At 43.5% G+C, this 14,421-nt stretch overlaps 1 protein-coding gene across 1 annotated transcript in view; it reads left to right on the forward strand.

Moving 5' to 3' along the window:
• The first annotated feature begins 230 nt into the window (after positions 1-230).
• The window catches only part of LOC115110883 (serine/threonine-protein kinase N1-like), a 40,866-nt gene continuing 26,675 nt past the window's right edge, over positions 231-14,421 (forward strand). Inside the window, exon 1 of the mRNA XM_065010198.1 lies at positions 231-948. Within this exon, the coding sequence (XP_064866270.1) occupies positions 925-948 (24 nt within the window). The 5' untranslated portion in view covers positions 231-924. The remainder of the gene's footprint in view (positions 949-14,421) is intronic.

Consider the following 14,421-nt stretch of genomic DNA (forward strand, 5'->3'; position numbering starts at 1 on the left):
GGTCGTTTTTAGGGGTGCCAAGTGGTGAAGGAGGGCTCGCTTTATGAAATTACTAAAGAAAGGCGCGAAATTGTGATTTATCGTCAACAGGTTTATTGCGATTGTAGTGATCACATGACCAATAAGACGCGCGCCCCTCACTTGCGCTCAGCTACGAGCATCAGACCGTTTTTATACTGTTGTTTGACGACCAGGCACTCACAAAGGAGCACTCAGAGAGTGAAGAGTGCCGTAGGATACCATTAATTTTCTCAGAGTAAGAAAATGTCAGATATTCTTATGTGGTTTATAGATATTTCGCCTGGATTTAAACTGGAAATTATAACGTGAGCGGTAGGCTAAGTAAGCGGGAGACTATGTTATGTAGACACAACGGTTCTTGTTCATAACCCGATTATAGGATATACGATGCAATACATGGAAATAATAGCCTAATAATAATGTCGATTTTCGAGAGTGAGTGAAAAATTGAATGATGTCCATTTAGTATTATTTCTGTAGCTGTCATGTTCTCCAATTACATGGGGTAGAATGTCAGATGAACCAGTCAACGTCAGCCTTCAAACTACACAACATAGTTGAAAGGTGGACACGGCGATACGTAACTTCTTGCTCTTTTGGAACATGGGACTAAAGAAGAGAATGCGAGGCCTACAATGTTCATTTTTGTCGATGCTCTCGCTCACCTGGGCAGAGACAGGCGCCCGTTAACTCTCCGTACAGTTCACTGTCGTTTTAAAGTGCTGAGGGTATTCGCCAATGTTGGCCTGCTCTTTGACTGCAAATAACTCCAAGCGGACAGGACCTGATTTGATGGTGTCGTAGATCACTAAAATGATTTGATAATAAAAAATCATCAGCTACATTGAAGAAGACTTTGTCATCCCACCGCTGTCGTAGCCTGTGTGATACACAAGACACCAGATGGCCAACAACGACTCGATGCAAGTAAGTTTTCCAAGTTAGCATTGGACAGGGGTTTTCCTTGATTTAACATATTATGGTAGCCTGCGTTTGTCCTATTCGAAGAGATGCGTGCATGTCATATTTGTAGGCTATTCTTCTAATTGGGTTCGTGGTGACGTCTTTGCACGACAGGGACTGATGGTAGACAGATACCCTACTGGTACATCGGGCCAATGTACTATGGTGGTTTTAGACCGGTAGTAGCCCACTATAACCTACTGAGCCTTTAGTCCACACCATCACCTTGAAACTTTAGATCGGTGTTTTCTGTCCCCCATGTTTGCAATGGTCAAACAGGGCATAATAATGGCAGGTGCTTACAATGTGTGTTACCAAAGCAGTCTGACATATTTGTGCGGGTGTAAACACAAGTAATGACGTATTGATGATGTGTAGACCAACAAATACTGTACACACGTCTACTTTTTAAACCTCACCCACCGTATGGAAGAGAAATGACCTGTATGGAGCATTAGAGGGCCATTTCTTGTGGTACATAGTTGTTCCACTCAGGTGAGTTACAGTGAAGGGTGTCAGAGTCAAGGACCTAATTAAACAGGTCATGTTTCCTTATGCTGCTTACACAGGTGTCATCTCAGTTCAGGAAACTGCATAGGAGGGAATTGTTACAAAAAAAAGAGGCCAGGTTGAACTCAAGCCAGAACCCAACACATTAATATCTGTCTTCTGCAGCCTTGCAGGAAACCCACTGAGTTTGGGTCAGACCAAAGTTCAAATAATAAGATACATAAAACGACACATTCTATTTTAAGTTAGTGTATTACATATTACATACATACACATCCCGATAGTTTTGACATTTTTTCCACTAATTGTTCTTTTGACCAATCACATCAGATCTTTTCAGATCAACTCTTTTTCAGACCTGATCTGATTGGTAAAACTAATAATTAATGACCAAAAGACCCGAATTTGGCTGCCTGTGTAGATGCAGCCTTTTTCCTCTAAAATAAATTGAATTAGAAAAAACTTTGTGTTTACTTGTGTATTTGTTTGACTTAGAACTGCACAGAACCAAGAAAAGAAAAAAAACAAAGTAAAAAAAATGTCCTGAATTAAATCATTCAAAATTCCAATTAATTTGGTTGGAGGCAGTGATTCTCATTTACTGTGTAATTTATTTAACCTTTGGTAAGTTGCAGGTGCCAACAGGGTAAAAATAGCCGTTCAACCAGTTTTGAAAAGAAAAAACTGAACATTCTGCTCCATTGCACTTCATTGTAATGTGCAAGTGTGCCAACATATTTCACCAATTGTCACGATTGTTATAATGAGTGTCAGACCAAGGCGCATCGTACGTAGAGTTCCACATGTTTAATTGAAATGAAACTCACAAACACAGTAAAGAGCAAAAAACGAAAACGTGACGTCATGGAGTGCTCACAGGCCACTACACACAAACAAGATCCCACAAAACACAGTGGGGGAAATGGCTGCCTAAATATGATCCCCAATCAGAGACAACGATAAACAGCTGTCTCTGATTGGGAATTATACCAGGCCAACATAGACATACAATAACCTAGATATCCCAGCCTAGTCACACCCCGACCTAACCACCCCATAGAGAATAAAAGGCACTCTATGGTCAGGGCGTGACACCACATCTGTTACTACAAGGCATTTTTGCCTTTTGAGGCCTTAAGCAAAATTTTGTTGGGGACCCCACCTCACGGAAAAACATTTGAATGGCCCCCCTTTTGACAATGTAAAGAAAAAAGTTTCAGATATAATTTCCTGCAATTTGACAAATGTTGCTATGGGGCAACATTTTTATTTTACCTTTATTTAACTAGGCAAGTCAGTTCAGAACAAATTCTTATTTTCAATGACGGCCTAGGAACAGTGGGTTAACTGCCTGTTCAGGGGCAGAACGACAGATTTGTACCTTGTCAGCTCGGGGATTTGAACTTGCAACCTTTCGGTTAGTTTAACACTCTAACCACTAGGCTACCCTGCCGCCCCAAACATGTTTGCATGTATTCTACACATTTTGCCATGGAGAGAACATTTGGCAATTTTCTAACAAATTTCATGCAATTCTACTAATTTGGGAAAAATGGGCAGTTTTACAGCTAATTTCTTTACATTTACATTTACACTTAAGTCATTTAGCAGACGCTCTTATCCAGAGCGACTTACAAATTGGTGCATTCACCTTATGACATCCAGTGGAACAGTAGTGCATCTAAATCTTTTAAGGGGGGGGGGGGGTGAGAGGGATTACTTTATCCTATCCTAGGTATTCCTTAAAGAGGTGGGGTTTCAGGTGTCTCCGGAAGGTGGTGATTGACTCCGCTGTCCTGGCGTCGTGAGGGAGTTTGTTCCACCATTGGGGGCCAGAGCAGCGAACAGTTTTGACTGGGCTAAGCGGGAACTGTACTTCCTCAGTGGTAGGGAGGCGAGCAGGCCAGAGGTGGATGAACGCAGTGCCCTTGTTTGGGTGTAGGGCCTGATCAGAGCCTTGAAATTCAAAAAAATATTGCCATATGGTGGAAGGACATTTTTGCAGTTTTAAAGCTAATATCCTACAATTCTGCACATTTTCCATGACTTATACCACGATAATATGATATCTGAGTGAGAGTGACTAATAAAATCAATGGGGGCCCCCAGGAGGTTAGGGCCCCTGGGCATGTGCCCTTTGTGCCTGGCCTATAATTTTACCATGATTACCACAAGTTTAGATAGCTGGCTAGACATGGGCTAATTGAGTGACTGACAGTGATTCACATAGCAAGATAACTGCTGACGCACAACAGCATTTCTAAATTGCACCGTGTGAATTATACTATTCTAACTCACAACAATAAGTTGAGACGCCGACTGAGTTCTTTAAAAAATACATGTTTTTGATCGGGGCCCCCTAGCGGCCGGAGGCCCAAAGCGACCACTTATGTCACTTATGCCCAGGGCGGGCCGGTGCAACATCATGTGAAGTATGACCTACTGAACACTGAACTGGGTCAGCAAGTAGCCTAAGCCTATATCACTATGTGTCACTGTCAGGTAAGCATCTGGTATCAAGGACACATGTAGGCTACAGTAAGTTCCTTCCAATGGTGCCACTGTCAGACTTCTTCCCCCAGGGATCTTCCTCCAGAAACTTGAGATCAATCATTTGTTTTAAACGTATTCAATAAAATGGCATGTACATAATAATGCTTATGACTGTAAAATTGGGGGTGGCCTCTTGACTGACATAAGTAGGCCTAGTTAGTGTTTCCATGAAAGAGAAGGTTTCCTGATTCCTGGAAAGCTAGCACTGTGACTGTGGGCAACACACATCAGAGGAGGGTAACAGGGCCTAAATGTTCGTTGTTCATGTTTTGAATTCTCTTGTTCTACCTCTAGGCCCTTCTCTTCTTTTTCAGTTATGTTTAGCTCGTTTTGCAATGAGAGAGAAAATATTGCTTTGGATGGAAAAGATACATGCATTGACTTTGTGGAAATAATAATAGGCCCTGCAGGACTTTCATATATTTTAGGGATCTTTACTGTCACGGTCGTCATAATGAGGAGACCAAGGTGCAGCGTGATAAGCATACATAACTCTTTTAATGAAAATAACAAACACTGAACAAAACGTGAAGCTATATGACTTGTGCAAACAGGCAACTAAACATAGAATAACAACCCACAAAATAACCAAGGAATATGGCTACCTAAATATGGTTCCCAATCGATAAACAGTTGCCTCTGATTGAGAACCAATCTAGGCAACCATATACATATAAACACCTATACTAGAAAAAACCCTAGACAATACAAAAACTAAACAAACCATTTCAATGTGGTTTAACAAACAATCCCCAATTTCTGTTTTTACACTGGTCAAAAATATTAACGCAACATTCAACAATTTCAAAGATTTTACTGAGTTACAGTTCATACAAGGAAATCAGTCAATTGAAAAAAATGCATTAGGCCCTAATCTATGGAATTCACATGACTGGGAAGACTGATATGTATCTGTTGGTCACAGATACCTTTAAAAAAAGATTGGGGTGTGGATCAGAACCAGTCATTATCTGGTGTGACCACCATTTGACCCATGCAGCTCAACACATTTCCTTGGCATAGAGTTGATCAGGCTGTTGATTGTGGCCTGTGTGCCAGTGACCATAAAAAGATGACAATTTGCCCACGTTACGCAGCTGAACTGCATTCAGGTGAAGACCCTGGTGAGGACGACAAGCACGTAGATGAGCTTCCCTGAGATGGTTTCTGACAGGTTGTGCAGAAATTCTTTGGTTATACAAACCCACAGTTTCATCAGCTGTCCAGGTGGCTGATCTCAGACGATCTCGCAGGTGAAGAAGCCAGATGTGGAGGTCCTTGGCTGGCCTGGTTGCACGTGGTCTACGGTTGTGAGGCCGGTTGGACGTACTGCCAAATTATCTAAAACAACGTTGGAGGCGGCTTATGGTAGAGAAAATAACCTTAAATTCTCTGGCAACAGCTCTGGTTGACATTCCTGCAGTCGACATGCCAATTGCACGCTTCTTCAATACTTGAGACATCTGTGGTATTGTGTTGTGTGACAAAACTGCACATTTGTAATGATCATGCTGTTTAATCAGCTTCTTGATAAGTAAAATCTGTCAGATGGATGGATTATCTTGGCAAGGAGAAATGCTCACTAACAGGGACGTTAACACATTTGTGCACAATATTTGAGAGAAATAAGCTTTTTGTGCGAATGGAACATTTCTGCTCATGAAACATGGGACTAACACTTTACATGTTGCGTTTATATTTTTGTTCAGTATATATATATATATATATATATATACACTTTTTTTTTACTGTTTGTACTTAGGTGGCCCCGGGAAAAAAAAACCTGGAGTGGTTATGTTAAGCTAGTATACATGATCCCAACCCATGTTCCCATGGGCATGTCACAAAGCCAAACCTACCTTGCCCATCCAGTCAGTCTTAACAAGAGCTATTCCTTTGTCAGTCCAGCTATAGTTCTGCTCTGTTCTGCCATGCTGGCTAAATGCCCACTGGCTTGCCTCACAGGATTAGTTATGTTTACTACCAACCCACCCTGATCCTGGATGGATCATGAAAGACTGTCCTCCACGGTGGCATGGGGCAGCCAGACCTGTTGTTTGTGACTATATTGCTCAGTGCAGTTGTGATGGTTGTTGTGCTGGTTATTGTGAGTGACGTTTTGAGTGTTTTGAGGCCTGGGGTCTCATGGGATTGCGGTGGTGTTATAGGATTGAGGAATGTGTTACAATGAAGAAAGGCCCGAAACAATGTTATGTGGGGGCATCATATTTTACTCCAATTGGCCAACCATAAGCACCATTTTAGAGTGAGTGGGAAATGAGGTTGCTGATTGGAGTTATGCAGGAGCCAATGTTTTATCTCTGCAGAAATGGGCAGTAATCAGTGGTTTTGTAATCCCAGCCAGAGACAGCATTCTTACTGACTGACTGGCCCAGCTGTGGTACTGAAAAAGCAAACGGATAGCTTTCATAATTCAGTCATCTTTTTCTGTAATACATCATTTTAGTAAATACAAGGTCAAAAAAATCTAGCTTTTTGACTTACCTTGGAAGTTTTCCATGGGTCAAGGGGCACTACCAACCTACAGAAATGCTTCCATTACTTGGGTACAGCCACCACAGGCTATCACAGATCAACCCCAAACAATGTCGCTAAAGGACTTTGTTTGAATTTAGTTTATTCTGACATTCAATGCTTAAAGATAGAATCCGCAGTAGGGGGAAACAGCGCCCCTGGCTGCCCCACCACCGTTGTTATTGATTTGTGCAGCATGGTAGAAATTGCAGTACATATTGTGCTCTTCTGGAAAAACAGGTTTGCAGTAACGTCTTTGTTGTTGTAGTATCGCAAACGGATGTGGCTGCTTCACCATTAAGGAGTCCAGCTTTAAGTGGAAGCTATGCTGAGTAGCATTGTTTTGGTGTGCTCGTTGGCTGGGAGGGAGGCACCATTTTGAGGTGTGAAGGTGAGACATTCCCCAGTGCTGTGACCACTGAGACTGTGAGCAAGTCAGTCTGTTCTAGGACTATAAGAGCAAGGCCAGGCCATGCCCATGCAGTGACCTGATTGTGGTTACCTACGGTAATGGTGATGAGGTAGCCTCCCGGTGCTAGATGGGTACAGCGATGGCTCTGCCATCCCAACAGTGGGCAGTCTGTTCTGTCTGCCCAGGGGCCATTAATCTGAGCCGAGGAAGAAAAACGTCAGGTAGAAATGGTGAGGATCAAACAGCAGTCCTTTTCACATGCCTTGAAACATGGTGCTTAGAATAAGTCACTGCCTGGAGAGACAGAGAGAGAGAGAGGGGGGGGGGGGTTGAAAGTAGAGAGAGGTGAAATACATGATGGATGAAGGGTACAGTAAATGACTGTTTGGTTGTGAGTTAGAGTCCTAATTGAGCTGACGTTGCAACTTGTCATCTTGATAATTGCTGTGATTTCCCATCGGTGGTATGGCAGTTGTAACCACCCTCCAGCTCTCCTTCCTGCTGCTCCTGTGGGGTCTCAACCACACTATAGCTCTGTATAGATCGGTTTACTCCTTCACTTATTTTAGCTCCCCAATTGTACCCCACCTTGCATCAATTACACTAGGGGAACTTAGGGTATTTTGAAGTGGTGTTCCTGTTCCCATTGTTGACTAGGCATCCGTCTTAGTGTACTGTGAGTAAGGAATGATGCACGTTGCTCTACTTTACTGTTTTATCGTTTGAACAGACAACAATACTGTGCTCATTAGTCAGTTGGGAACATTAGTCAACAACATACAGCCACACATATTGGTGCTGTCTTTGCCTTCCTGTTTGCGGACGCCTGCCGTTATCGTCAACAGAACTAAAGATGGATAATCATCAGCTTTATAGGACGTGCTCTTATCCCCTCTGCCATAATCATTTTTAATCTGCTCTCGGTTTCCATTAAAATCTGTTTCCAATTCCTTCTTTTTTCAGAGCTTTCGGTGTGGAGTGCAGCGTCTTTCCCTGACACCTCTAGGTGAGGGAGCTGTAGCATTAAGCACCTATAAAGATTTGCCACAACACAACAAGTAGATCTTAACGCTGCATTGCTTCTCTCTCTCTCTCTCTCTCTCTCTCTCTCTCTCTCTCTCTCTCTCTCTCTCTCTCTAACAAACACACAAACAGAGATTTTGAGTTATTTCCGTGGTATTCAGGCACAGTCACAGGAAGACACCCTGAGTGGGTCATTAGTCACGGCTGAGCTGTGGCAGATTTGAATCGGTCTCCTGGAAAATCACTCCCTTCCCTGTTTGTTTTCATGCACCACTGTCCTGAGGCTGTGTTTGTGGAGTGGAGTTCACAGTCTAACACAGCATGGTTCTCAGTCAGTCATTCAGACCTCTCTCTCTCTCTCTCTCTCTCTCTCTCTCTTTCCCTACCCCCCACTGGGCCTTAGTGAGTGGGAGGATGTAGCTATCGACCCTGGACAGGCTCACTGCGGAAATCCCCACGCCAGACCATCTGAGTCAGAGCCAGGAGTCACACAGCTTGGAGCCCCAATTTCCCTGGAGTCAAAGCACTACCTCCTCATGCCTTTTGCACACATTGTATATAGACTGCCCATTTTTTTTTCTACTGTGTTATTGACTTGTTAATTGCTTACTCCATGTGTAACTCTGTGTTGTCTGTTCACACTGCTATGCTTTATCTTGGCCAGGTCGCAGTTGCAAATGAGAACTTGTTCTCAACTAGCCTACCTGGTTAAATAAAGGTGAAATAAAAATTTAAAAAAATAAAAAAAGAGACATACACAACCCCATGGGCCAGGAGTTTCTCTCGCTCTCTGTCTCTGTGTCTCTCGCTCTCTGTCTCTGTGTCTCTCGCTCTCTGTGTCTCTCGCCATGTTCTAAGCTGCTGACAAGATAAGATCAAAGGAATGGCATCAGTTAACATGGCTGTGAATCTATCGTCCCATAAAGCACCTCAGTAATTCTCCCTCTGCTCTGTGTCACGACCATATTCAGGATGACTGTTGTAGGTCACCAACTGTGTTTGCAATGTGCTGCTTTGTGCAGGTGGGTTCAGTAGAGCATTGATAACAAAGTAGTCTACTTTAATAAATGATTCCCTGGTAACGTCAGAATTCTCCATCCACTGCTCTACATGAGTGGGACACAGAGAGACACATTTGTACTTCCCTTTGGATGTTGTTTGGAAATGCAGTCTTCAACCCTCTGAGGCCTGAACAGAGAGACTGATTGTGGTGGTTCTCACAATGGACAGAATCAGCAACACAAACACATAAGCATTTATTGAAGTCTATTGAGAAGATGGACCCCTCCACAATGCTGCTTTTCATGGGGATAGACTCTTCCCCAGCTGTGGACCGGGCACTCCTGGCACACACACACACACACACACACACACACTCACAGTCTAGTACAACTAACCTTGTGGGGACACAAAATTCAATCCCATTCAAAATCCTATTTTCCCTAACCGAACTCTAACCTCTAATTCTAACTAACTCTAACCTCTAACTCTAACCTCTTACTCTAACCTATTACTATAACCTCTAACTCTAAACTCTAACTAACTCTAACCTCTAACTCTAACTCTTACTCTAACTCTAACCTCTAACTCTTACTCTAACCTCTCACTCTAACCTCTTACTCTAACCTCTAACTCTAGCTCTAAACTCTAACTAACTCTAACCTCTAACTCTTACTCTAACCTCTTACTCTAAACTCTAACTCTAACTAACTTTAACCTCTAATTCTGACTCTTAGTCTTACTCTAACCTTAACCCCAAAACCTAACCATAACTCTAAACCTAACCCTAGCTCTTAACCCTAAAGCTAATTGTAACTCTAACACTAATTGTAACCTCAACACTAAACCCCATAGAAATAGCATTTGACCTAGTGGGGACTAACAAAATGTCCCCAGTTGGTTAGCTTTTTGGTTGTTTACTATACTTGTGGGGACTTCTGGTCCCCATAAGTATAGTTAAACATATGCACACACACATAATCTCCAGTCATACTTACAGGTTAAATTTGACTATTTATTGACACAGAGTTTGGACATCCTCTATTATACAGTATTTTTTATACAAACAGAAAAAGTCCAAAACATACAAAGTTCAATATGCCGATTCGGAGGCTTAATTATACAATCTCACCTAAACCATCAAATCAAATTGTATTAGTCACATGCGCCGAATACAACAGAATACAACGCCTTATAGTGAAATGCTTACTTACGAGCCCCTAACCAACAATATAGTTTAAAAAAAATACGGATAAGAATAAGAAATAAAATAACAATGAATTAAAGAACAGCAGTAAAATAACAATAGCGAGACTATATACAGGGGGGTACTGGTACAGAGTCAATGCGCGGGGGCAACGGTTAGTTGAGGTAATATGTACATGTAGGTAGAGTTATTAAAGGGACTATCCATAGATGATAACAAGAGAGTAGCAGCGGTGTCAAAGAGGAGGGCCATGCAAATAGTCTGGGTGGCCATTTGATTAGATGTTCAGGAGTCGTTTGAAGCTGTTTAGAAGCCTCTTGGACCTGGACTTGGCACTCCGGTACCACTTGCCGTGCGGTAGCAAAGAGAACAGTCTATGACTAGGGTGGCTGGAGTCTTGGACAATTTCTTAGGGCAACTTTCCACTGGTATATGGTATTGTAGGATTAGGAGGCCACTTTCATAAGTACAGTGCACTAGCATAGCCTTCTTTTTTTAACCTTTATTAAACTAGGCAAGTCAGTTAAGAACAAATTCTTATTTTCAATGACGGCCAAGGAACAGGGGCAGAACAACAGATTTGTACCTTGTCAGCTCGGGGACTTGAACATGAAACCTTCCGATGCTCTAACCACTAGGCTACCCTGCCGCCCCTTTCTGTACACTACAGTAATGGCACCCTACTGTTTTGTACACTCTGTGCTCCAACTCCGCCACTGGGAGCGTGTTGTCACAATTAGGAGCGTTGATTCTCCACTCTCAGCCTCACTACTCTCTACGTTTCCACTGACAGGGACTTCCATGCTGTTGTATTCACAACTCTTCAGTTGGTGTGTATATTCATTATCTGAGTGGTAGCTCTCTCAGTGTATATTCATTATCTAAGTGGTAGCTCTCTCAATGTATATTCATTATCTGAGTGGTAGCTCTCTCAATGTATATTCATTATCTGAGTGGTAGCTCTCTCAATGTATATTCATTATCTGAGTGGTAGCTCTCTCAATGTATATTCATTATCTGAGTGGTAGCTCTCTCAATGTATATTCATTTTCTGAGTGGTAGCTCTCTCAATGTATATTCATTATCTGAGTGGTAGCTCTCTCAATGTGATGTGTTTGTCTGCTGTGAACAGTGGTTAAGCAGCGCATCAAGGGGAGGAGGGAGGAGGGAGGAGGGGAGTGAGTGGTAATTGGAATTCACTGTTGCTCCCCACCAGGCCCTCTTAACCCAAATCCCAGCCACTGCATGCCTGCTGCCTGCTGAATGGGGCTGTGTGGAGATGAGAGGATGTGAGGGGAATTCAGACAACCTCACATATCTCTCCTGTTTCCCTGGAACCTTTCGCTCTCTCTCTTTCTCTCTCTCTCACTCCCTCATTCTGTCACTGTCTGGGTCTCTAGATGACGCTCCCTCTTTCTGTCACTGTCTGGGTCTCTAGATGACGCTCCCTCATTCTGTCACTGTCTGGGTCTCTAGATGACGCTCCCTCATTCTGTCTCTGTCTGGGTCTCTAGATGACGCTCCCTCATTCTGTCACTGTCTGGGTCTCTAGATGACGCTCCCTCATTCTGTCTCTGTCTGGGTCTCTAGATGACGCTCCCTCATTCTGTCACTTTCTGGGTCTCTAGATGACGCTCCCTCATTCTGTCTCTGTCTGGGTCTCTAGATGACGCTCCCTCATTCTGTCACTGTCTGGGTCTCTAGATGACGCTCCCTCATTCTGTCACTGTCTGGGTCTCTAGATGACGCTCCCTCTTTCTGTCTCTGTCTGGGTCTCTAGATGACGCTCCCTCATTCTGTCTCTGTCTGGGTCTCTAGATGACGCTCCCTCTTTCTGTCTCTGTCTGGGTCTCTAGATGACGCTCCCTCATTCTGTCACTGTCTGGGTCTCTAGATGACGCTCCCTCTTTCTGTCTCTGTCTGGGTCTCTAGATGACGCTCCCTCATTCTGTCAGTGTCTGGGTCTCTAGATGACGCTCCCTCATTCTGCAAAGGGAGAACACACTATTAGACATAATACTTCACTGATATAACTTTGGCAACAAAATCACTAGTAATTACAGGACAGTGTGTAGTCACTAGGCCATGAAATTGATGGATAATAGTGATATTGAGAGAGTTCTGTCCTATTTTAAACACTCTTTCTCTCCTCACCTTTACTTTCTCGCAATCTCTATCGCTTCGTTTTTTAGGAACTTGTGGTGATGCTCATGAGTGCCGATGTTCTCTGCTGACCCCAGAGGTCACTGTTTCTCATCCTCTGACACTTATAGCACAACACCATGTTCATTCTCTCTCCCTCAGGGGCAATCACTATCAGCACACCTGACCCTTGTGGCACAGACCTTGATGGGTCATCTACAGGTCACTCTCTGTCACCTGTCTGAACATCCACTCCCACACAGTGGCTTAACATTGCTTCTGGTTTAATCCATGACCCCAACTCCAAAACATGTCATCGCCATCCTCCAGCTTGTTCCTGGAACTGCCAATCCTCCAGCAGTTCCCCCATCCCTCATTTCTCTTCCCCCAAAATATCCCATCAGAGCACACATGACTGAGCCGGAAAGGACATTGTTATTAAATGATAATGACTTATACATTAGTGCCTCATAGCCTATCAGTTAATCAGCAGCATTATGCTTTCCCATTTCCTTGTCATTGTCATTATTGATATTTGCTTATGCATCACCAAGCATCAAATCAAATCAAATGTATTTATACAGCCCTTCGTACATCAGATGATATCTCAAAGTGCTGTACAGAAACCCAGCCTAAAACCCCAAACAGCAAACAATGCAGGTGTAGAAGCACGGTGGCTAGGAAAAACTCCCTAGAAAGGCCAAAACCTAGGAAGAAACCTAGAGAGGAACCAGGCTATGTGGGGTGGCCAGTCCTCTTCTGGCTGTGCCGGGTGGAGATTATAACAGAACATGGCCAAGATGTTCAAATGTTCATAAATGACCAGCATGGTCGAATAATAATAAGGCAGAACAGTTGAAACTGGAGCAGCAGCACAGTCAGGTGGACTGGGGACAGCAAGGAGTCATCATGTCAGGTAGTCCTGGGGCACGGTCCTAGGGCTCAGGTCCTCTGAGAGAGAGAAAGAAAGAGAGAATTAGAGAGAGCATATGTGGGGTGGCCAGTCCTCTTCTGGCTGTGCCGGGTGGAGATTATAACAGAACATGGCCAAGATGTTCAAATGTTCATAAATGACCAGCATGGTCGAATAATAGTAAGGCAAAACAGTTGAAACTGGAGCAGCAGCATGGCCGGTGTGAGGGAGGGAGTTGGGAGGAAGTGGCACAGATAGACAAGAGTGCTTCCCTTAAAGTCAATGAGATGGGCTTTATGTTTATTTATAGAGGCAGGCGAGGCAAACCGGCAGTCAGGCCATTAACTTCATCAAAGGGATGGCTTTCAGTCAATGGCTACATCGAGCAGAGAGGAGCTACTACACACTGGGGCCCAGCCACAGCATGGCAGATAGACTGCCTGAGGGATGATGGGAGAGAGGAAGAGGGATGAGGGTGACTCCCATTTTCTTGTTTCTTTCTCTCTATGGCTGTCTTGTGTGTTGCATGTCACATACATACATACATACATACATACATACATACATACATACATACATACATACATACATACATACATACATTCCTCTCTATAGGAAGTGGGACACTTTCACTTCCTCTGTGGTGATGGATCATTTGCCCTGTTACTGAGTAGGCTGTCCTGTGTGTGTGTTGTGTGTGTTGTGTGTACATCTGTGAGCCATTCTGAAGGTGACCTAGGGTAGCCTCTGAGTCAGGGCTTCAGACTGACACAACCTCACTGAATCAGTCACTGACAGGAAGAGGCTGGAGGCAACATGGACGCTCTGGCTGTTCTGCTGGGTCACTCCTCTCACTGCTGTTTGTCTATAAACTTTACCTGTTTATTATGGTTATTCAGCCTCTCTAGTAGGGCTGGGCAATATATAAAATCTATTTTGTTCATTCAAAAATGTATGTTTTTGCACAATATTCGAAATTCCTGTATCGTTTTTATGAGTGTTTAAGTCCACCTGTTCTCATGTTGTGTTTTTGATCTTGTCTCCTTCGCGCCTTCTGTGCTGTGTGCACCTTCCCATTTACACGCATTGGGCTTATTTTGGACAGATTTTGCCGAGAGTGAAACCTCTCGCGTCGCCTCTTCC

Source organism: Oncorhynchus nerka, linkage group LG26, assembly GCF_034236695.1.
Source record: "Oncorhynchus nerka isolate Pitt River linkage group LG26, Oner_Uvic_2.0, whole genome shotgun sequence".
Classification (NCBI taxonomy): domain Eukaryota; kingdom Metazoa; phylum Chordata; class Actinopteri; order Salmoniformes; family Salmonidae; genus Oncorhynchus; species Oncorhynchus nerka.